The 26,189-nt window shown below is 35.6% G+C and overlaps 1 protein-coding gene and 1 long non-coding RNA gene across 3 annotated transcripts in view; one reads left to right on the top strand and one right to left on the bottom strand.

Annotated features, from left to right (window-relative positions):
- AHR (aryl hydrocarbon receptor) overlaps positions 1-9,762 on the bottom strand; it is a 48,207-nt gene extending 38,445 nt beyond the window's left edge. The window contains exon 1 of the mRNA XM_010378420.2: positions 9,631-9,762. Coding sequence (XP_010376722.2) covers positions 9,631-9,695 — 65 coding nt within the window. The 5' untranslated portion in view covers positions 9,696-9,762. The remainder of the gene's footprint in view (positions 1-9,630) is intronic.
- On the top strand, positions 9,646-22,065 carry LOC115898339. Of its 2 annotated transcripts, XR_004058056.1 has the most exons (4): positions 10,485-10,620; positions 10,882-11,040; positions 13,620-13,727; positions 21,823-22,063. It is a non-coding gene; the product is annotated as an uncharacterized LOC115898339 (long non-coding RNA). The 2 variants fall into 2 exon arrangements; XR_004058055.1 differs by lacking the exons at positions 10,485-10,620; positions 10,882-11,040; positions 13,620-13,727 and adding an exon at positions 9,646-9,900 and having other exon boundaries at positions 21,823-22,065.
- Positions 22,066-26,189: the final 4,124 nt, after the last annotated feature.

Below are 26,189 nucleotides of genomic sequence, written 5' to 3'. Positions count from 1 at the left end.
GTGCTATTAATATGACCCAATCGAAACATTTCTAGATAATTTCTTTTCAATGATGTATGTGGAGAAGTAACACTTTAGGCAGAAAGAAGATGAAAAGTAAATATTTCTACAAAAAAGGTAATACATCGGTAAAATGATGTGTGTGTGTGTATGTATGTATTGACAGATACCATCTCCAGATTGTTTGTACAACTGTGTATATAATAGAAATTGGTGATGGTTCCCCTAGCTATTTTCCCCTAATGATACTGCATTTATAAACAATTTTCAAGTCACACCTAATTACTGCATTTCTCCACTTAACCAACTGAATTTCAAACTTTGCCTATAATGCTTGTCTACCTCATTGTGCAATTCTCTACTGGTTAATTAATAACCACTATCAAGTATTTATTTATATCTATCACATCCTGGACAGCCCAGGTAAACACTTTTCTTCTAAATATTCAACAAGTGCTATGGGAGCTAAGCAGAAGCAGCAACTGCTTGAAAAAAGATTTTACAGAAAAGGTGGTATCTGAGATGGGTCTTGAGGGAGGGACAGGATTTCAGGAGGAGGCATAACTAAGCATTGGTGAACTGTGAGAATTCCCCCATCTGAAGGGAGAAGCACAGGGAGAAAGAGAGAAATGAAGAAAGGTGGTTGGGGCCACATTCTTTCAACAAATATTGAACACCTATCAAGTGCCCAGAACAAAACACTTAGAGGTGAACAAAATATACAAAAGTTCCTGTTGTTATGGAGCTTACATCCTAGGTGGAGGATGCAGAAATAAACAAATAAACATATAACTTTTAGGGCGGGTGAGTGCTAAGAAGAAAAATAAAGCAAGGTAAGAAACTCAGGGGTGACAGAAGTGATGCTGGTTTGGATAGCCTAGGAATGTCTCTCTGATGAGATGTTTCAGCACAGACATGAGTAAAACGAAGTGAGCCATGTGGGTGTCTGATGCAAAAATGTTCAAGATAGAGGAGATAGCAAAGTAACAGTAGAAAATTGGACTTAGGCATCTGTTCTTAAGTGTTGAGCTGGGATTTACAAGATCAGCCTGTGTTTTGCCAAGCTGACTCTGGTGATAGAGAATACAGAAAGCAGGGCAGGGTTCGCTGAAGTTAGGATTCTGGGATGCCAGGAACTTCTTTCTAAAACATAAATCTGACTATGTCACTCCTCTGATTAAAATCCTTCAGTAGCTCTGAACTGTCCATGTTCCTTAGCTTGGCACGCAAAATCCTTCATGATCTTTCTAGCTTCATCTACCCCTCTGGCTTCATTTAATCTAGTCAAAGCCATTTTTGTCTATTCTACCCCAGAGCTAAGAAATTACTTACAGTTACAACATGTGGTTTGGTGCTTTCATACAACCTCCTTGTTATGTTCCACCCGGTTCAAGTCCCCGCTCAAGTACATCACTTTCACGAAGTCCTCCCTGACCAACCTCACAACGGATTAGCAACTCTGCCCCATTTGACTTCTTATACAAATGCCTTATACAATGCTTCCATTAAGGAATATTCCATACAAACAACTTCACATAAATAGAAAATCTGTATACAATCCAGTCCTGCACTCTTGGTAGCTTTCCAGTAATGATTATGAAACACTGGAGAGAAGAAAGTAACACAAACACTGAAACAAGGCAAGATGCTACGATATAGGGAAAACCAATAGTAACATAAAGGTATCCCTTCATGTGGGTATCCCTTCATGTGCTGCCTATCTTGTGCTGGCTCCTTACAATATTCAACCTCACACTAGCTTCTGAGGCTTGCTTTTCATAATGCAAAATTGTCTACACTTCTAATGTATTACTATGTGTCTCATAAAGTATTTAATATGAGAGCAAATTTCCATTGTCAAGTAACCTAATTGCTTATACTTGTTTGCCTAACACCCTTATTTCTACATAAGCTTGAATCATTTTTGTATCCTTAATGCCTAGCATAATGTTTGACACAGAGTGGATTCTCAATTAATGTTTGCTGACCAAAAGTGCCAAGAAAAGAAATGATCACAACCTGACCTAAGGTAGTGACAGTGAGGTTAGGAAAGGACTGGCTTGAAGAGAGATTTAAGCCAGACTCAAATGTTCACTGAACTAAACTAACTCGGTATAGGAAGCAAGGAAGAGGAAACCATTGAGTGAGGAGAGGTTGCAAATGGTTCTGCGACTTGTAGCTTGGAAAAACAACTACATTTCCTAATGAGAGCTGTACCAGAAAAGGAAAAAAGTGGCTTGAGGATAGACCTCAGCAATACCAACATTTAGGTATAGGGCTATGGAAGAGGTGTAGACACAGAGGAGAAATGATAGACAGGAAAAGAACCAGGGTAGAATATTTTGGAGGTCATAGAAGAAAGTCAAATACACAGAGGAATTAAGGTCAGGGCTGAGAAGTACCCACTGAACTTAACAATTCAAATGTACTGGATTTGAAGCTTTTAAAATGTCAGATTGTTAAAGCTAACAAAGGTAATTCATTTGACCCACTTTTTCACTGATTTTGTGAGAAATGTACAGATTTTGTGAAAATATTTAATATCTATCCATACATCTTGAAGATATACAGAACAATTAAAAATAGAGAGTAATCTTACATTAACTACACTTGACTTGGATTATGCTAATATTTTTACTTTTGTATTGTCTTCGAATCAATACCAAAGGACACTGCTAACCATTATTTAAGGAAAAGGCTGTTTGAAATATAAATAAACATCCCTGTAAGATTGGATTTGGGAGCTCTGGAGTTCAAATACCTCCTGAAATAGACCATATGATGTTGGTCAGGCAAAGGAGCAACTTATTATTTTTTGAAACCTTTACCTCAAAAATCTTGTCCCAATCTGTAATCAAAATTGTTATGAAATCAAGAATCTAGCTGACTGCATGCCACACTTCTGTTTAGAAGTCCTGCAAGCCTTAACTGCTGGTGGTAACAGGCCCAACAGTATGCCCAATGACAGTTTGAATGCTATCTTGAAAGTCTTTTAAGATCTCCATCAAAAATGTCTATAAGGTTCATCATTTGTAGCCAGTGTTTGAAGTAATGCTGAAAAAATTAACCAAGTTTAATCATAAATATAACTGTATATTTATGTATATATGTGTATATATATAACTTTATATAATATTCGTTATAAAACCTCAAAATGACATGCAAAGATATGGTTTCAGTAATCCTATGAGATTAAAGTGACATTTTTTTAACAAGAGATTACCTCTTACAGTACTGAGTTTGCTCTATCGGATTTTTCCTCAGCGTGATTTAATCTACTCTTACTGCTTTGGTCTACTTACCCATAACTTGTTTATCTTTATTTCCAGTACCTGTACCTGACTGCCCTTCCATTCACATTCCCCAGGAGTTGGGCACCCATTTCTCAGCACTAACTATGGTGTTACTCTCCATCCAACAGCTAGGAAATCTGAAGTGTTCCTCAATAAAATCCCCCTACCATACTACTTACACCCAGTAAAGCCCAACTCTTAACCCCATTCATTCTTCATTTCCTTCCCCCAGCTTCAGTGCATCCATATTTATCTCTGAATATAAATTTCAAATATTTACAATCATAAACTATGTACTTAACGTAATGGAGGGGACACATAGCACAAATAGATCCCAACTTCACTATTAGGCTGAACACAGCTGGATATTTTATTTCCCTATATGCGTCAAAAACATCTACAAAAACTTCTGAGAATTCTGGCTGGAAGCCACTTTTAATGAGTCAGAAGTCTTCTGCCACCCTCCTGCTGCTGCCCTATAATTGTGATGAGTTCTTTCCTTTCCCTTTTGTTTGCTATACCTGAGGAGAGATGATGAAATATAAACAGCATAGTTTCTAGCACAAGACATTAGCAGGGAAAATCAGGAAAATGAAATATGGCCTAGAAACCATATAAGTTCCATAATCCTGAAAAACTCATTGTTTCCCTTCCCCCTTCTTCTATGCAAATACACGTTTTTATTTCCCCTTAAACCCACATAAAATGTATCTACCTTACCAGAATCACTAAAACATTACAAAAAAATTTTAAGTGGTAGATAATTGTTAAATTAGCGCATCTCAAATATGTACTATGTGCACGGTACTATACTGGGAAGCTCTCGTTGCTTCAAAGACAAATGATAGTCTTATCTTTAAAGACACTCTTTTTCCTACTAGGAGGAAATATATTTTATAACATGGCAAAATCAAGCATAATATATTGCTCAGTAACACAGGTGCTGTAAAGGAGTTCATGGAGATGTGGCATCTGAATCAGGTCTTAAATACAGGCAAGACACTTCTGTTTCCGTGACGGTAGAATACCTAGCTTTCTGCAATTACCCTTCTCTTCCAGAAAATCACACCAAAACAAGAAAAGCAGGAGCCAGAAACACAAACTCTGTCTCCAATGAACCTAAGAGACAGCTAAACCCAGACGCAAATAAACAGGAAGATGGTAGAAAAGAAATCAATAATAGTATAGAACAGGAAGGAAAATGTAATCACAGTATATTACTTAGCTCAACAGTAAACACCATACAGTCAAAAATAATACAACGCTAATGTGTATATAACCTAAAATTGTGATAAAATATATTGGGAGGATGGGGGATGGTGAAAAAGGTTAAGGAGAGACAAGAGAGGGCTAAAATCCCTAACTACCACAGTAAGACGTCAAAAGATAAGGCCTACTATGCTATACTTAAGATGTGCCACATATATAATTGACTTCTGAAGTCTGCCAGTGTTATTTAATAGGAATACATTTTAAAACAATATTTCAATAGAAAGAAGTAAGAAGAACAAACTAAAAGACGACTGAAAAATGTAAGACAAAACAAACGAATATGTAAAGGACAACCTAAGTAGAAAATCTGCTAATACAAGTGCTTCTCCTATACACAACCACGATCCCAACATATAACTTTAATTACCAACCACACTTTTGCCTATGAAATTGACAATAATATTTTTTAAGCAAAAATGCAAAGATATAGTCACATCCCCAGATTGATGATGGGATTGTAATTAGCAAATTTTTCTTAATCTGACACTATCTCTTGGAGTGTACACTTTGGTTCAACCTTAAAACAACACATACTTTACTATACCAAAATTCCGTTACAGGAATTTTTTCCTAAAAAAATGAATTCGCATAAAAATTTACATGTCCCAAGGGTATTCTCTGAAATATTAAAGTATTAAATGGTTGAGCATAAAATTTTCTCCCAAAACAAAAACAGTTAAATAAATTACAGAATATTAGCACAACAGAGTATTATGCCATCTTTAAAAACAAACAACGTTTCAAAGGGGAAGGGAAGCAGGTAGCAAATCCTTAAGACAGGAGAAAAGACTCTAATATGAAAGGACGTAAAACACAAGTATGGAGATAGGCAAGTACAAATCATGTATGGGAAATGACAAATAATTTATTTCAGCTGTAACACTATCCGAGCAGAAACAGTGAAAATCTCTAGGATATGGCTGTACTGCATGCATCACTGAATCTGTTCACCTGGATAGTACGAACGCAAGTCAGTAAGAACACAAGCTTTGAAGCCAAAAGACCTGGGATCCAATATCCAAACTCTTTTTCATTACCTGAGCAACTCTGAATTTGAATCTCAGTTCCCTATGTATAAACTTAAATCCTACTACCTTTCTTTGGTACTATTACAAAAATGAAGAAAATGATGTAAAGAATTGGGCACGCTTTTATCAGAATAAGTGCTAATAAACAGTCATTTTTTGTTATATTAAGCCACTAGCAAAATATCAGTTTTAAAAGAAGCGTGGAAGTAGAAAGGTACTATTGTAAAAGATTTGTATGGTATTTACTTCTAAGTAACTGTCTTAATTAAATATATGAGTAAGCACGTACTATGTAAATTTATTCACCAGTGAAGTAGCACATTTCAGCTGTAGCCGTAATTGAGAACATAATCATATACTGCCTCTTACTGTTTCACGGGAGAATTGATTGTTCTGTGATAATGTAAGCTAAAAGAATATAATTTATGTTTCTGTTTCATTTATATCTTTAGCAGTCTTCAGAGTTTTTATATATTTTTTGTTCTGTTTTAGTTGTGAGAGTAGCAGTACAGGTGCTGACTGTCCTGCTTTATTGGTTGAGAAACTTGCCCAGATCTATAACAGTGAAGAAACTAGACCTCATTTTTTAGTTTAGATCCAGTGCTTTCAATTTATACCTGCTTCCTCTTTTTGCCATTTAGTGTCACCTATAACCAAACACTTTCACTTACTTCATTTCATAGTCCTAACAAGCAAGTGTCCATAACTACTATGTATATGCCATCTAAATCAAGCTATTTGAAAGAAAAATGATGGATAAATAATTATGTAAATGAAAAGACCCATTCTTTTTTTTTTTTTTTTTTTTTCAGACGGAGTCTGGCTCTGTCGCCCAGGCTGGAGTGCAGTGGCCGATCTCAGCTCACTGCAAGCTCCGCCCCCCGGGTTGAAAAGACCCATTCTTTTATTTTAGATGCTATTTTAAAAACGGCACCATAAATTTATATAAAACATTTAATGAATATTATGTAAGTAATACAATTCAGTACATGTATGAAATTCATGACATTTAAAAAGAATGAATAGCAAGACAGAAAATGTTTTTATATATTATTATTAATATGTTAATAGAAGTAAAAGTTTTTATCAGTATGCATTTTAAAGAAGGATCAGCTAAGGCTCAGAAGTGACTTTTAGTTCTGACACTTCATGATGGCTTAATCACCACTACAGCTGGTATCATTTTAAAGTGTAGATCCCCTTTTCTCAACACCTATTATTTGCCAACATACAGTGCTAACTTTCTATGTATACGTAAGCTGAAATCCATTACAACTTATTCTTTATTATTAAAACCTTAAAAATACAAAAATATATCCAAAATTATCACTAGGGAAAAACATTCTATTTAATTCTATAATTGCCTTTTTGACTATCTTCATGAGACAAAATAAACAAACACTTTCATTTCCAAAGAGAATAAACACAGGATTTGTTCTCTTTTTCTGAATAGGGTTACTAAGTATGGGGCAACAGTCTAAGGAAAGTTAGAGTAGATTCTATAATGAAGGTCATCTTCGATATTTTCTTCTTTAAAGTAGGAACATGAATTAGATGTAAAGTTGCTTCAGAGCCTTTAATTTCCCAACTTTCATTACTCCAAAAAGAAAGGAAACATTTATTGAAAGTTCAAGATACTTCAGTGGGATTAAATTGAACACATTTAAAATGTATTTCCTACTAATAAAGATAATTTTCAATGTGAGAGCCGCCACTAGGGGGGGTTGATTTTTCTTAATAAATTCATCTCAAGATTGAAAGAGCCTCAGGTTACAATTGTCAACTACTTTAGTCCAAAATTTTATGGAATATATATATTCCATAAAATTTATATTTAAATAGTTGTCTTTTTAAACAGTCCTATAATTATGCTACAGCACATTTTATCTGTAAATAACATAAAATGGCTCTCATTTAAGAAGTCAAAGTTAAGTAGGTCTGGATAGCATTTTCAGCTCAACAAGATCTATTTTCCCCAATGTTGGCAGGTTTTAGGGCTCATTAGGTCACAGACTAGTAGTTTAATTTTAAAACTCAAATTTAATATCAGGTTTAATGACTTCATTTCTAAAATAAACTTTGATTTACTGCATTATAAAATTAACAATTTTTCATTCAGGTAAAAATAATTTATATAAACACTTTCACTTGATAAAGAAAATACCAGCACTAGCCTTTTCTTACAGAGGAAGCTGGTGATATTTAAGGCATTTGTATGATTAGAAGCAATATATGGTGCTCGGTAGAGATCTGATAAACATCTATGCTAACAAAATAAAATGTGGGTGAATGGGAAAAATACTTTTGTTATAAGAAATTAACACAAGCATATTAAAGACTAAGAAAGTGTATTAGGATAATCTAATAAAAAGTACATTTTACGCAAAATAACTAAAATCCATAAATGTTAAACTGTATAATGAATACAAAATTATGGCATTTGTTTTTGTTTACAAAGCCACCCAGGTCCTTTTATAACACCCTAACTGAAATCCAGTATCTTAAAAACACATCAGGGACATCTTCCTGTTTTCTCACTATACACGTAAAACCTATGACATCCCTATTATATATGATGCTAAGTATATCATTGCATTAATAAACACATAGAACAGACATTTGGGATGCTTCCTACTAACCATGAAGGACAATGCCAAATAAGACAAACATACTTTAATATAAGAAACCATTCTACAAAATTAAAAGTATTATAAACCGATGTCTCAAACTGCCAAGGTAGAAAACTGCTGGTTTGACAACATTCCCTTAAAACACACTGTACCATAAAACTTCCATATTTTAATCAGTCTATTTATAGATTATTCTCTGTTAATGCCAATTCATAAGTCTAGTTCTGAAGAACTATGATAACTGAAATTCTGAAAGGAAACTAAAATTTTAGAATGAAACTTTAAACCAATAACTGGTTTTAAATGTAAATCTTAAAGTGTTATTTTTCTGGTTCCCATTAGTGGTGGTTGGAGTCTAAGCAAAACGCACACTTCTGATTTGGTCTGAGAGGACGTTTAAGAGTTCTTAAAATTGTTTACGAAAACTTGAAAAACATGCAGGTAAAGTAACTCAGAGATAAAACTAGAAATAAAAAAATTGGAACAAACACATGAATACAACCACCACACAACAGGAAAAGTTTCCAGCACGGATACTTTTTTCTGACACACAAGAAAATAAAGTATTTGCCATCTCACACAAATATTCCACCAAAATCAACCGACAACGACAAAAGCAAGTTTGTACTCACTCAATTAGAACAAAACTTTGAAGGGGAAAAGAATTAGAGGTAAATGTTAAGAATGAAAACCTCTCTCAAATGCAGTTCTAAATCTTTTATGATACAGACTCTACAGCCACCCCAAAAGTGATAAGCAAGCTTCCGAAAAAGACGTCTGAAGAATACAAATCCTCCACCGTATCCTGTCCGTTGCATCCACTCCTACCTGCTACCACGTCTATCCACTTTACCGATATGGTCACGATGAGCGCTACAAAATTGCTGCCAAATAAGTAAATAAGAGCGCAACAGAAAGCCAGTAGGTGGGGACCAAAAAGTACCTTTAGAGGCACTCAGCCCCTTCGTAAAAGTCAGCATGTGTTTAGCTACCAAGAATGAGAATTAAGACTGTCCTCTAACCTAACCCATGCGGATATTAAAAGTGGAAGGAGATTTCAAGACAGGTTTATACTAACTAATCCATTAGCCCAAGGCAGATCAGAGCTGTCAACAAATCAGGACCAAATCAGAGAGAACAAATTTACAAATGTGAGAGGGTGTGTATGCACCGGTGAGGGGGAAGAGGATGGGTGGAAGGACAATTTTTAAAATGCAATCATTGAAAACGCGAGAATTCAAGTCCTCGGTCTCCCGACCGGCCTCCAAATCTCGATTCCACTGGCAGTGCCGGGAATGAACCTAATCCCCAGGATCGCAGGGATTTGGGGGCGGGGTGGGGCTGCCTCCCGCACCCGCGTGCCTGTGCGCCCAGCCCCCGCGATGAGGACGCGCTCGGGACACTCACGTTTTCTGCACCGGCTTCCGCCGCTTGCGACTGGCGTAGGTGATGTTGGCGCTGCTGCTGTTCATGGTGCCCAGCCGACGGCGGCGGCTACTCCCCGGGCACTGGCGGCCGGGTCCCCGGGACCCGGTGTCGGCAGGGACGACGGCGGCGGCAGGCGCCGGGTTCCGCGAAGCCGCGCCCGTTCCACCTGCGTCCTCTCCGGACAGTGGCGTGGGCGCCGCGCCTCCGCGCCTCGGCTACCGCAGGCTCCCGCAGCCCGCGCCAGTCCAGGTGAGCTGCCCGGGCCTGGCCCCGTAAGGGGGGGCAAGGGGCGGAGACCCGCGAGCGAGGCGGCGCAGGTGCCGTCTACACCGGCGGAGGCGGCGCGGGCAGAGGAGGAGCCTGGGCCGTCTATTTAGAATCCTGGCCTGGGTCGCTCACGGTGGCGCCGCGCTCCGTGACCGTCGCCGCGGCCCCTCGGGTGAGGGAGGCGCCGCTGCGTTGCCCCCGGGACTTCCCAAATCCTGGGTGCTTCCCGCCTGCGGAGCTCGGGGGCCAGCCACCAGTCCCAGCTGCTCTTAGCTTCCGTTCGGCTACACGGCTGCCCCTGGTCTGAGCTGGCGGTCCGGGGCACGCTCTCGGAACAGAGCGTCGAGGGGACTGCCCAGCCACTGCCTCCCGCCGCCGCGCGCACCGGCTGAATAGCACAAGCACCCCGGACTCCTCACCGGCCCCGCCCCGCCCAGATCCCGCGTAGCCCCGCCCTGTCCTGCTTGCCCCCGCCCATCTGGATTCCATTCCATCTTCCTTGAGGGCCCCACCCTCATCCCGGCACGTGATGACGTAGGACGTAACGACGCCCCCCCGCCGGTAGCCATCTTCGTGCATAGGCAAACTCATTGTAGCTAGACTATACAAAGTATATCAAGATATGCCAAATATAGAGCTTAACTTCGCCTGTTTGAGAGACGGTGGTTCAGCTGACTTGTGGCTAAGAATTACAATTAACTGGTAGACAACCAATGGGACTGTATATTTTCCTAATTGGGGAGGCTTCAGAAGGCCAGATTTGAGTTGAAACTTGAAGACTAGGGGTTTCCTTGACCTTTATTGGGGTGGGGGAAGTCTTTACAATAGACAGGAAAATAGATAATAAGGGGACTATTATGTGTTGTGTCATGGAGGACAATGTGGAAAAATATTGGGAGTAGTTAACCGTATTGAATGCTGTTGAGAAATTCAAATTAGAACTGAAAATGTCATTCTTCTCAGTGTGCAGTCATTGATAATTTTCGTGAATGCTGTGTTGGTGGGGTAATAGGCCTGCAAATAACACTGAAGTGGGTACAGGATTGCTGGAGATGATGAAATGACATCCTCAAAGCAGACAATTCTTCCAAGTTTAACTGTGGATGAGAGACACATCAGATGGTATGTAGGGGGAGTGAAGGGTTCAATGAGGGTTTTCTAGTTTTGTTTTGGTTTAGTTCTTTAATGGGCGATACTGAGCAGCTTAGAGGGGTGGAGATAAACTATGTAGGGAACCTGAGGGAACAGTTAAGGAATGATAGATATTAAGATAGCAAAAGCAGGAGGGAATGAGTGCCAAAGCATAAATGGGAGATTAGGACTAATAGTTTAGATACTAACAGAAACAGCACTTCCGGTACTTTGCTGTTCAGAGTACTCCACAGCTTCTTATGAGAGTTATTAAGAAATGCAGACTCTTTGGGTGTCCTTATTAAATCAGAACCCGAAGTTCACAAGAACTCCCAGGTGATTCAAATGTGCATAAAGTTGGAGGAGCAGTTCTCTACCACAGCTGGAGGAAAGAAGGACGGTGGGTGAGATGTAGTAGGCTACTAATTTTGGATCAGAAAGATGAAGGAGATGGAACAAAGAGGGTATTCTAGCATGAGCTACAAAAGAGCAACTGCGTTTTGTGGTTGATGATCTTTTTTAGAAGAGCATAAAGTAAAAGTGATCTGGGAAGTGACAACAAGGAAGTAGGTGGACATCCACCCTATATCCTGAATGCGTGATAAGAGAAAATAATTAGGCAGTATTTGGGAGAGCTTATAGGAAAGCGATAGCCTCAGTAAGCCAGCTTTCAGTTTGAGGAAAAAGATGGAGCAAATTCCCAAAGAAGACAGTGTACACTGGGATAGTTAGATGAGTTAGCAATTGCAGAGGCAAAATTAATCATCTCTATTTTCCCTTCTCTTTCATTTCTTCATTTATCTGTGCTTACTCAAAACGTGTAAATGTAAAAGAATAATTTCCTCCTAGCTAGGAATTTGAAGGGTGAAAATTTTATATCAAAACATAATATATTAATTCTGTAGCTTATAACTCCTCTTTATAAAAAAGATGTACTAAATGCAATGAACCAATCTTAATTTAGTGATTTAAAAAAATTCTACCCTTTTTAAGGTTGTTGGCTATTTGGTACAGTCATTTTCCACCTTATTTTAACGTTCATACCCTTATTTTTTATGTTTAACTTTAGGGTTATTTTCATTATCCAGAAGTCATATGCTGTGTTATGTTACACAGTCTTAGTTAAGTAACAGATATTTGCATAATTAAGATTAAAATTGAATATCAATAAAATTCCCAGAATTCATTTTGATAGTAACTGAACTTACTTTGTTTTGCTAGTATGTGAATAAAACTTGTATAGTGTAATGCCATTTAAAAAAAAATGAGCTGCCATTATCTAGAAACTTCCTGTACTGGCACTGTGGAACATGGTTCTCAAAGTATGGTTTGTGGCCATCTGCTAAGATTTAAAAATTTTTTTGTGAGCAGTTTTTTTTTTTTTTTTTTTTTTTTGTAGTTACATGATATTTTTCTCATAACAATTACTTTGGCTATAAGAGTCAGTGAACATTTGATTACCTTATTCAAAGAGCATCCTTTTAATAAATTGGGTTGAGCTTACTTTCTGAGGTTTCAGATGCAGCTGTATGTATATGGGTTTCTTTCTCCTGCGAAATAGTATGAGAAAAATATTTTAGGAATGCTGTTATAAATATTAGCTGTTCTTGAATAAAGGAAAATAATCAAAATGAATGCTCAACCTATTCTATCACAGTTCATTTCACTAAGCAAGATTTTAGCCCCTGTAATATACCAGACGCTGTGGGTTATGGTAGCGATATCAGACATGTTCTTTCCTCTTAGAGCTTCCATTCTAATGAGAGAGACAAGAATTAATCAGATAGTTACACAAATGAATGTATAATTACAACCGGAACAAGTACTGTGAAATGAATACTCTGAGATTGTATAATAGGTGGATTTGACTTGGTAAGGGGAGGTTACCCTGAGGGAGCTTGAACTGAGTTTTGAGGCATGGGTAGGCATTTTATAGGTGACCTGGGGAGGAAGGGGTATTTCATGCAGACTGAACATGTATCACTTTTTAATCTCCTCTTCAATTCTGCAGCTCCTTACTTCAGGCCCTCAGAATTATCTATTTCACTCATACCCTGCTTTTACAGTTTACAGCACACATTGTAACTATATGAAGTATTTTACAGAGGGTAGTCTATGCTTCCTAAACTATGTACTGAGGCACCCCAGGAGCCTCAGTACACAACAAACTTACAGGGACACTATCATGGAATATTTTAAATTTTCAAGGCCAACACAGTGACATCAGTTGGACACCATGCAAACCACTTTGTTGAGGTAGTTCAGAACTTCTACACATTAAATTGTACTTTATTCCTTTTGACAACATCATCATATCTTTGTGAGGCTGTGTTTTTGTAAATTGCTGTAATAAAACACAAGGACTATGGGAAAATTACTGTAGAACAGGAATGAGGGTGGTGGATGCCAAGTTTATTCCAAGGTTTGAGAAGTTATAAAGTGCCCAACAGATGTGCACATCCCATTAAGATGAAAAATGTTAAGGTATATTATTTTTTAAATAGCTACTAAGTTGTTAGGATAGACAAACATAAGTTTGGATTTAACTGTTTAATAAATGGAACTGTTAGGTGTTTCTTTTAGCTTGCAACACCATGAAAAACTGACTGAGACACTAGGAATGCTGTGAACTGAGAAAGTTTGGGACCTTTGGCATAACTAAATCCTTCATTTAACAGGTGAGAAACTTCAGGCCCAGAGAGATCAAGGGCCGTGCTAATCATAGCCTAGAATCTGGGTCTTGTGACTTCTACTCCAGTCTAAAATGTATAACTTATCTCACTTTGAACTGTTCTGATTCGTTTATTAAAAATAATCAGTTTACACATTGCTTGCTTTTACTCTTAACACTGAAGAACAGACATAGACATCTAAATGCTTAATGTCTTCTTTAGTTGCTTGGATACAACAGTGTCATAGAAGCCACAGAGAAGTAATTAATAGATAATGCTAATCTTAATTCTGACAAAGAAACTACAATATAGGAATAATTTGTTATTAGTCAGAATTTTTTTAATTCACTTGTGGATAATGCTTTGTTGTAAGAAACATTTAGGTTTTTAACACATGAAAGTACATTATTAAAATGTTAACATGCAGTAAGTTTGGATTTCGATTTTTTTTTCTTTCCAGCCCTTTAATTCTCACTAATTTGAAATTTGATTATGGGGAAAGTTATAAAAAAAGCTTTGTGTTTCACGTGCTAAGATTCATGTCTAATTTATTAAACATTTTATTAAAATATATATGTATAAATATCATTTTTAACTAAAATCCATTTAACTTTGGAGATAAATATATTTGGAATCTACATAACAATACATACTTTCTGCATTTTAAATCATGATATAGAAGAAACTGAAATTAAGATAAAATACATTTATTTAACAGAAAATTATTAACTTGATAAGAACAACTTAAGGAAAAGTAACTTATTGTAAAACGCTGACCTAAAATATATAATTTAGATTTGCTAAACTTTAAAAGGCTATCATTCTTATTCATATTAAGAAACAAAATGTATTCTTTACTGAAAATGTTTAACAAATTTAATTAATATGTGGACAGTGGTTCTCAACATTTGTTGTGTATTGTAGTCACTTGAGAACTGTAAAAATTACTGATCCTTGGCTCCACCACAAAAATTTTTATTTGATTTATCTAGGTTGTGTCCTGGAATCGGGATTTTACAGGTGATAGAGGTATTGTGGTTATGTAACAGAAGATCCTTATTCTCAGGAAATACATGCTGCAACATTCATATATATACACACACACACACACACACACACACACAATTGTGAAAGGTATACAAACATTTGTGGTATTCTTTCAACTTTGCCATGTGTTGAAAAATTGCACAATAGAAAGAAAATATGTGCAAAAATAAATAGCCATTTACTTCCAGGTTAAAAAATTGAGAGAAAAAAATATCTGAAGCCTGATAACTGTTTCCATGGGAGGTCAGGACGGAGACATATTAGGCACCTAGCTTTTACGTAAGATAAAGCTTTAGACCTTGCTCTAAATCTTGATATTACAGGAAACAGATGGAAGATAAATTTAAAAAGATTCAAAGTTTCTGCACTTCTCCAGTTTAAAAACAAAGTTATACAGTGTACAGATCTCCATTGTACAGCCTCTGTGGGCTGAAGAATATGTGTAGTTAGTTGTGCATTTCAGTAATTTAGCTGATTTATACTAACCATGAATTATTCATTTTGCTGTATTCACCAGTTATTTTACTAAGATGGTAATAGTTTCTAAAGCCTTACTAATACCTTTTTGCTTGTTCTTATGCATCCACTTCCCTGTATATAATCGCTGACTTTTCTAAGACTTTCTAATGTATCAGTAGACAGGACTTATAAGACTTACATGCTAAAATAATAGATTTTTTAAAAAAAACTTCTGGAACAACTGTTAACTTGTACTGCAAGTTAAATATTTTCACATTAATGCTATGCAAAACAGCTGCTATAAGTAATATTCTTAGGACTCTCCTCACTCAGATCCCATACCAAGCATCAGAAATACCTGCCATTACCTGATTGGTAAGTTGATGAAGGAGATCTGGTTACATAATTAATCAAGGGGATATAGCTGAGGGTGGAGTGTCATGTAAAACAGAATGGTCTCCACCCTTCCCTCCTAAAGCAAGCTGTAGGAATTTTCCTTGTAAAACTTGAAACTTTAGTTGAGTGGTCTTCCTGCCTGAATGTAGATGGAGCTCCCATCTGCCTTCACAGAAGTAAGGGCTTCTGATGAAAATGAGTAGGAAGGATTCAATTTATTCCCAGATCTTGGACAAATCTCTTACATTCTTTTAATCCTGGCTTTTGGTTGAATTCATTCTGGTGATCTGAGTCTTTAAATAAAGAATTACATAAAGTAAATACGTTTCAGAGAAAAGCATGTGAATCGAATAATTATTTTGGGATACATTGGTATTTAAAGAAATACCAAGTAGATTATAATGTAAACAATCACTATCTAAACTCTTCAGAAACTAGGGTTTTCAAATATTCATTACATATTTGTGTTGCATTTTTCCGTATTATTATTTAAACACATTTTGTGAGTGGTCATATTTATGCCAGCTTTTTGTATAATTCTTTGAAGTAAATCTCCCCTATAAAAGAAAGTTGACATACACCTGTATTACTAAAAACACCAATCTGTATCCTGCTAGAGTGCTTTGATTGTATATGTAAAGCAAATGAATGATATAAAATGCAAACTTTGATTTTTTTTAGTTATTCTTGAACAGTTCAGACAAATGTTAATTTCAGTAAGAACTGCATTAACAAGATGATGAGAAAAATGGAGGTCAGTATGGGGTAATTCAATCCCCCAGACCATTTTGTTTTAATTAATATTTGCCTATTTTAGGATATAAAAAGGTTGACATTCTGATAGAATTTTCTCAAATCTTTATAAACATGCCCTACATGAAATATTAATAAAAGAAATAGCCTCACATACAACAGTTTATTCTTAAAGTTTGTTCATACTGAAGGTATTAGCCAATTATGAAGTAGGTCATGGTTTTAGACACACAAACACTCAGTCCTTCTAAAAGAAATGTCATTATCAGTTGAGCTAAAGGTGATATTTTTTCAATAATAATAAATAGTACTTAATAGCTGTAACTTAATAGCCCTTTTCTTACCTTTTAGTATCTGCTGAACAAGATGAGGAAAATACATCAGTACACAAAATGAAATACACTTCTCAAAACTGAGCACTTTATGTCATTACATCTTTAGGGTCAGGTCTCTAAGTGGCAATTTAAGTTTTATTTGGAAACTATACTGCTCAGTAGATGACTAGAATAATAATGGTTAATTTGGTAATAAACAATAGCATTGATTTAAGACAATAATTTCTGAGTTCTATATTACTATATGTTATGCTCAGAAAAAATAGATGGTAAATATCTGTCACCATGAAATTGACACTTAATTTTTCATATTTTCTACACATCCTTTCAATTAATAGTCAAAAAATAAGAAAACAAAAACAGTGAAGGAGTGTCAAATGTTATTATTTTCCAATTAGCTCTTACTAGAGTCATGTACACCTCATTATTTTACCTAAAGAATAATGAAAAGCACTATCTTTGACATTGAAATATATGTCCAACATAAGTCTGTTTAAAAAGCAAGTGTTTAAAAAAAGTACACACACACACAAACATATGTATATATTAAATAATATATATAATTATGTATATCTAAAATCATTATAAAGGTGCCTTCAGCTTCTGTAGTTCACAACTTATGGTCTTTGGTCATTTCTTTTTGTTTGTTTTTGTTTTGTTTTGTTTTTTGATATGTAATCTCAGTCTGTCACTCAGGCTGGAGTGCAGTGGCGGAATCTCGGCTCACTGCAAGCTCCGCCTCCCAGGTTCACGCCATTCTTCTGCCTCAGCCTCCAAGTATCTGGGACTTACAGGCGCGCACCACCACGCCCGGCTAATTTTTTGTATTTTTAGTAGAGACGGGGTTTCACCATGTTAGCCGGGATGGTCTCGATCTCCTGACCTCGTGATCCGCCCGCCTCGGCCTCCTAAAGTGCTGGGATTACAGGCGTGAGCCACCGCGCCCAGCCTATTATATTTTTTTCTATATGCTCTTAGCACAAAACTACTAGATCCACTTGATCTAACAACTTTGGGACAATAATTATTTCCTTGTTTAAAGAGCACAATCAAATCTCTTCTAACTATGATAATGATATCTACCTTTTATTTATATGAATGTAATCATCTTTTTAATTTTAACATAGTATTGTTGCTTAAGTCTAATCAGAAGTGTTAGGTAGTAATTTATATTTTTCTCTTACGATATATGTTAGGAATTTTTGTACTTAGGTCATTGTATGTGCATTTTAAAATATGTTCCCCAAATTACTTTAAAGTGCATTTGAAATGAAAGTGATGATTTAACTGAATATTAATGAGATATTACTGAGGCATTATATTTTTTCATTTTGTCCAAATATTTTATTTGCATAGTTCCTGTTTTTAATTTTAATATTAAAGTACAAATCTGGGAATATTTGCTTCAGAGAGCTTTCATTCTACTTTTCTTTTATGTGTAATTAGAATTCAAGAGGATTTAACATCTGAAATCTTTCCTTTTTTAATGTTTTTCTGTATATGGTCAACAGAAAACAAAATAAAAGATAAGGTGCAAATATTGCCGTATTGGTAGGTTTTACCCCAAAGAAGAAAAAAACACTAATGCAGTCTCTAATAATGTCCTTTCCCCCATTTTAATAAGAAGGTTTGTGTTGTTCTGACATTAAATGGATTAAGCAGCAAGCCTGCTGAGAAAAATACTCAAAGGTATTAAACCCTAGCAGTGTTGGTTTAACTGTAATTACTGTAAAATAAGATTAAGTCTGAGTTTGGATGAAGAACTAGGTTTGACATAAGACTAAAAGGTAACGATGTTCACAGATGCCTGAATTAATGCTTCAGTGAAAAATATAATTAGCACAAGATTTGAAAATATGTCTCCTTTGGCAAATGTCTTCAGAGAGTAATCAGTGCTGTAGACTGATGTAGTGGAAAGAGCACTGGGCAAGTGGCCAAAATCTTTGAATTCAAGTTTGTTGCTCTAGCACTCACAAGTTCTGTGACCTTGGATAAGAAATTTGTAAAACCTTTGAATCTCAGTATGGTGGATATGGCCAACTGGCAACCATTTGCACTTTTTCATACTGTGTATTTCTATACTACAGCAGCTGGAAAGCTAACAACTGCATTCTCCCAGATTCCTGTGCCATTAAACTTCCAAATGTAAATAAGTTTCATCCAATTAGATGCACTTGTTGAAATTTGGAGGCAAAAGTCAAGTGGAGGTCATCTTCCTGCTGCTTCCATTGTTTTCTGCTAATAAGTGAGATGTGGAAACATGATTTTTTCTGTGATGGGTTCCAGCATCTGAGTTCTAGGATTTGAGAGGCTGTAGGGGTGTGAGCAGTAGTGGCTCCCTGATCTCTTAATTGTAGCTACAGTGGTGTGATTTTGAAGTCAATAAATTTTGTAGTGACTTCTGGAGTCCCCACTTTTCTGATTGAGGCAAAGGTCATTTTTTCTCTGATAAGTCAGTTCTACAGTGTTCTGGAAACATTTCTGAATTCCCAGCCTAGAGCCTCTCTCTCTAGCCTTTTCAAAGATTTAGTAAGCATTTTATTCCCTCTTTTAAATCCCTGTTTACTTAAAATACCTGAAACTTACTCAGTTTCCTGTACTAAAACCTAACTGACACACATGTTCGAATTTCATTCATACCTTACGAAGTCTTTGAGAGGATTAAACCATATTAAGCATATTTAATATTGCTTCCTCTTTTGAAAGATGAGTATTCATGATATGAAAAGCCACCATCAAAATTGTCTCATGGCATTCTCTTGTCATTAATTTTGCTCAGCTAATATAGTCTAAACACAGTTTGTGAAGTATTGGTTCTCCTGGGCAAATAATGCAGAAGAAACAATTGCCTATTCAGTTGGTATCTAGATTTTATAAATCTCCAGTTCTAAGAATGTCTGTGAGTTTTATGATACCTTTCCTATAAATGAATAGTTTTCACTTCAATTTACATTTTACTAGTATTTTTACTTTTATTGCAGTGGTCATAATTAGAAGCACTATGACTAATTCTGTAAGTGGAAGTGGACTGACACAATGCGATATCTGGCAAGATTTGAGCAGATTTGGAAAAATGTTGCTCTGTGCTTTGATCTTATACTTTCTAAAGGAATAAAATAATTCTCCTCCCCCCTTTTCAATGAATTTCTTTTTAGAAATATGTGTTGTTGTATCTATGGAGTCAAGAGACTTTTTCACCTTTAAAGTAGCCCACATATTCAGCCCCTATTAAGGCACCAGTGGGCTTCTTATCAGTTATTTCCTGGCTTGATTCATTGCCCTCCTGTTTCAGCCTGGCTTCTGGATCTTGTCTCCATTTCTGTCTGTGGCTTCTTCTTTGGCTTTTCGATTTGTAATCAGTCTTTTATTCTGCTTCTCCTAAAAGGGCTCATCCCACTAATATTTTTTTCCTTGAGACTTTCTTAGGAGGGGTGTGTGTGTGTGTATCTCCTAAGAAAGTTTACTAAAATATTTATGTGTATATATATTTTAGTTTTCATCCCTCAGGACTTAAATTCACTTGAACCTTGACTACGAAAACACCCTTCAGTTTTTCCTCAACAGGTGAACTCAGAAAACAGGAGAATTACACTAAGTACTCGTTACTTTCCTAGATAATTTTATATATTGGACAGAATAAACTCCATCAAAATTTCCAGTGCTCTGTGCATGAAAGCTTATTCATTCACTTCCACATGTATAAAATTACATCATATGATGGAATAAAGTTTTCATCTGTCATTTATTTTTATTTATTTTTGAGACAGGGTCTTGCCCTGTCACCTGGGTTGGAGTGCAGTGGCACAGCTACAGCTCACTGTGGTCTCAACCTCATGAGCTCTGTCACTGAGAAAACTTGGAAGTGACCAAATAAATAATATAAAATAATATGAAAGTAATTTTTAAGATGTTTAACCTCAACAGTACAATATTGAAGTATATAAATTCAAGTTAACTTATACATTTAGTTCAGTTCAATGCACATTGGTTGAGCACTTAAGATTTCACCAGCCTATTCTTCAGTTACATGAGAAACATGGCTTATTGATTAAATGTCATAAACAATACAAGATATAAGTTATTGTGAAGAACATATGGCACAAACAAGTACTTCACAAGATGGATCTTGTAGTATGGGAACAATTTAAGTAAGTGATGAGTAGGTTTTATAATTAAACATGATAAAGTGAGAAGTATGAGTCTGACATTGAGGAAATGAAGAAAATTAGTCTGATTGAAGTGGAAGGTATGTGTTAGGGAATGGGGAAAATACAACTAGATAAGCAAAGTTAGGTTAGTTAATGGGGTATCTTAGGATTGATACTTAAAATTGATTTGATGAACAAGGAGAAATTATGGGTTCTTGAGAAGGAAACTTATGTGTATTTAGAAAAGAGTTTTCAGAACAGTTTGTGGTAGTATTTAAGATGGGATGGGGAAATTGGAGGTAAATCTAAAAATCAGGAACTATTTCATTAAGGTTAGAATTAATAAAGAAATGATAGGTAGAGAATGTGCAACATAGTGAGACTCTATCTCTATGAAAAATAAATAGCTAGGTGTGGTGGCGCGTGCCTGTAGTCCCAGCTACTTGGGAGACTGAGGTGGAAGGATCACTTTATTTTGTGTTTTCTGCTGACCATATACAGAAAAACATTTAAAAATAATTTAGTTTTCTGTTCTTGCGATAGTTTGCTGAGAATGATGGTTTCCATGGTCTCACTCATAGGTGGGAATTGAACAATTAGAACACTTGGACACAGGAAGGGGAACATCACACACCGGGGTTGTGGGGTGGGGTGAGAGGGGAGGGATAGCATTAGGAGATATACCTAATGTAAATGACGAGTTAATGGGTGCAGCACACCAACATGGCACATGTATACATATGTAACAAACTGCACGTTGTGCACATGTACCTTAGAACATAAAGTATAATTTAAAAAAAAAAGTATTTGGGATGTCAAATCCTCTTGCATTTTAATTACACATAAAACAAAAGTAGAATGAAAGCTCTATGAAGAAAACATTCTTAGATATGTACATTAATATTAAAAATATGAACTATGCAAATAAAATATATTTTTTCTTTTTTTCCCTTCTTTTCCCAGTGTTGTGAACTACATGTCATGGGATAACCAAAATTAAACCCGAAATCTCAGAAGAAACAAATTGTTTGAAGAAATTGGATGTGATTTTTTTACAATTTTTCATTCAGCTAAAACTTTGTGAACTGTTTTGTGGTTTTGGTCTTCTCTAAATTTTAATCTTTGGCATTTACTTCCAAAGTATCCCCCACTAAACTTCATAACATTTATTGTGTCTCTTCATCATTAAACTTTGATGAATTTACAGAGTGTCTTTTGAAATTATATTCTTGAGAAAGCTAAGTTCCCTAAAAATCCCACAACCTCAGGAACAGAATTTTCTAAAATTGTTGTACCTACCTGTTACCTATTTTTGTCTGGAGTCAACTTGTCCTCAAAACAAAATTAATATTGTATTCCCCTTTGGACAAGGACACATTAAACATTTAGTGCAGCATGCACATTTTTCAGGGATGTAGAATCATAAACAGTTATTTATATACACTTCTTATGACATAGAGTGACTTTTACAATGTGCTGTGCTATTTAAAGTTAAATGTTCACCACTACATATTGTACCTATGAAAACATTATAGGTTAGCTTTGATAATGTAAAATATTTTTGCTACAGCCAGTAGCTCTATTAATGATGATATGAAACTCTTGACATTTTTGTTATTGTGATTACATTGTATTTTTTCATATCTATTATGTGATATAGCAACCAACATATTAGTCATAATAATAATTTGGTAAGGAGTTCACACAGTTATTGGATGGAGGGCTGTGTCCATCCCTAGGGGTTTGTTATTGTAGTGATACTTAGAAGAAGCACAGCTTGGTGTACCTACATTAGCGCAAATTTCACTAGTCAGGAAAATGTGGATAAAGTGGTCCTGTTGATTCTTTAACCCTATATGAAGTATTTTGAAAACAATATTTTAACAGACTTGTATCCTCTTTCCATATCTCATATAAACTGTAATTATTTTTATTTCCCCCAAATGAATGAAAGCCATCTTTACCATTCAATCCTTTAAAAAAATAATAAGAATTAGTATTTATCGAAAACAGGTCCTGTACACTTTATATACTTTCTTTAATTTAGTCTTACAACAATGCTATGTAAAAAAGTACTTTTTTAAAAACTGAAATAAAATTTATGTACCATAACATTTATCATTTTAGTGTTCAGTTCAGTGGTTTTTAGTATATTCACAAGATTATGAAGCTATCAGTACTAATTTCAGAACATTTTCATCATCCCAAAAAGCTGCTCCATACTCATTAGCAGTCACTACCCATTCCTCCTTCTGCCAGCTATTAGAAAATGTTGATCTATTTTCTGCTTCTGTGGATTTGCATATTCTGGAAATTTTATATAAATAGGCTCATGCCTGTAATCCCAGCACTTTGGGAGACCAAGGTGGGCAGATCACTTGAGGTCAGGAAGAAACCCTGCCTCTACTAAAAATACAAACATTAGCAGGGCATGGTGGTGGGCACCTGTAATCCCAGCTACTCAGGAGGCTGAAGCAGGGGAATCGCTTGAACCTGGGAGACAGAGGTTGCAGTGAGCCAAGATTGCACCACTGCACTCCAGCCTGGGTGACAGAGGGAGACTCCATCTCAAAAAAAAGGCAGGGGTGGGGGGCTTATACAATATATGGTCTTTTTTGATTAGCTTCATTCACTTACCATAATGTTTTCAAGGTTCATCTATGTTATAGCATTTTTTACGCCTGAATAATATTTCATTGTGCAGATATACCACATTTGTCTATTCCTTTCATCAGTTAATGGGCAATTGGGTTGTTTCTATTTTGGGCTATTTTGAATAATGCTGCTATGAATATTTGTATACAAGTTTTTATGAGAACATATGTTTTCATTTCTCTTAAGTGTATATCTAGAAAAATTACTGTGTTATATGATAACTATATGTTTAACTTTTTGAAGAACTGCCAAACTGTTTTCCAAGTGGCTGTACCTTTTTACATTCCCATGAGCAACATATGAAAGTCCAAATTTTTCTACATCTTTGCCAGCATTTGTTATTGTTGTTCTTTTTATTGTAGCCACCTTAGTGGGGATAAAGTGATATTTCATTCTGGTTTTGATTTCCATAATATGAGCATGTTTTCCTGTGTTTATTGGCCATTTTTTATTGTCTTTGGAGGTATGTTTATTCAAACTCTTAGCTCATTTTTAAATTCAGTTATTTTATTGTTGAGTTGTAGGAGTTATTTATATATTCTGGATACTAGACTCTTAGATACGTGATTTGCAAATATTTTCTCCCATTGTGTGGGTTTTTTTTATACTCGAGAGTAATTCTTTATATCGACAGTGTTCTTTGATGAACAGAAGTTTTTATTTTGATAAAGTCTAATTTATGTAATTTCTATAATTGCTTATGCTTTTTATCACTGCTTGTACTTTTATCATTGTTTATCCAGTTTGTCTAATTTTTTAAAATCATCGTTTGTTCTTTCACCAATTTTATGTCCTATTTAAGAGACCGTTGTCAAATCTGAGGTTATAAAAATTTGTCTCTATATTGTCTTTAAGAGTTTTGTCAAAGTTCTGGTTATTACATTTAGATATTTCATCCACTTTGTGTTAATTTTTGTAAATTTTGTGAGGTAAGGGTACAACTTCATTATTTTTCATGTGGATATCCAGTTGTCCCAGCACTTTTGCTGAAAAGACTGTTGTTTCTCCCATTGAATTACGTTGGTACCCCTCTCCAATACCATCTTCTTCTTGAACAGACTGTCATGGGTTTTCTCATACCTCTTCCAAGTATTTTCTTTTTTTAAAAAATTATTATGACTTTTCTGAAATCTCATTTCTTACACAAAAAGTTCTTTTACCAAGCAAGCAAGTTAGAAAATATCATCTTATTCATAGCCCCATATAATAGTTTCCCCTCTATATATGTACAGTTGGTCAAACAGTTGAAGAGTGAAAGTCAAACTTCTAGAAAACAATGTAAAATGTATACATAAAAATGTAAAAGCTATCCATATTTTGTGGAGCATTTATGTAATATTACTTAAATGATATTTATGTATACAGAAAATGGCCATATCAAAGATATGTTATATTGAGGTTTTCTGTCCTGTAAAGATGCTCAACATCAAAGACAGATAAAGCTTGAATACTATTCACTATACAAACACTTACTGAATACCCTGCCATATGTTCTAGGCAATGCACTATCATCATTGGTGCTAGAGAAACATAACATAGCTCCTCTCCCCAAGAGATTTATCTGGGAATGGAGAAAGATCAGTAAACAAATTATTACATTCAAGCCCTATGGTAAGGGCATAAGTGTTATAGGAGAACAGGGAGGCACATTCACTAATTTTGCCTCAGTGAATTACTTAGAAGGTGACACTCATTTGAACAGGGTTATGAAAATAAAATAATTATCCTAAGAAGACAAGAGGGACAAATGAATTTCCAGCCTACAGGATGACAAAGACTATGGACTTGGTTATTGAGGCCACTGGTAATTGTAGAGGATTTTTCAGTAGTAGGTGATCCTGTGCTTACCATAGTGTAAATGTTATTGCAATGACCTGCTTCCAACCATGAACTATTAAAAGAAATACATAGTGATAAAAACTTGGACCCTAGAGACAGACAAAATCAATTCGAATTTGGTCTTCCCAACTAAATTATTACATAATTTTAAGCAGGTTATATAATTTCTCTGAATCTCAGTTTCCTTATCTGTAAATCTCACAGATTTGTTGGGAGAATTAAATGGGATGCGATTTTTAAGGTAAAATCTGTAGCACAATTCCTAGAGCATACTATGTGCTCAGTAAAGGATAAAAACATCTTTGAGACAGACTGCTTTGTCTTTCCAGTGCTAAATCCAATGAATTGGCCTTCAGTCATTATTTTGGAATGACATAATGAGGTTAAGGGGTCAGTCCAGTAGCATTTAGAAATACAGATCTAGAGCTTAAGAGCGATTCTGTGTGTGGTAGCTGTTGTCCATAATCAGGATATCATCTAAATGGGAAATGAAGCTCTCACAGTCGTAGAGATTGAACACATAGCAAATAATAAAAGAAAAATATTATTGAAGAGGGAATATTGAACAGAAAGCAATTTTTAATGTAGCAGTCTTTCATGGGTTTTTTGATGCACATACCTTTGTAAAAAATATTAAAAGTATACTATTCCCAAGGAAAATATACATATATTTTGCATGTTTTATATGTAGTGTTAAGGGTTCACGGACACCATAAACTCATCCTAAGAATCTCTGATTTAAGAAATGAGAAAATAATGAATAAAAAAAAAATGAGCCTTGGAAGAAGGAAAAAAGTCTATACTGCAACATATATAAACTTAGGTTATTTCTGTGG

This window comes from Rhinopithecus roxellana, chromosome 6, assembly GCF_007565055.1.
Source record: "Rhinopithecus roxellana isolate Shanxi Qingling chromosome 6, ASM756505v1, whole genome shotgun sequence".
Taxonomy (NCBI): domain Eukaryota; kingdom Metazoa; phylum Chordata; class Mammalia; order Primates; family Cercopithecidae; genus Rhinopithecus; species Rhinopithecus roxellana.
This window is presented reverse-complemented; position numbering and strand designations above follow the sequence as displayed.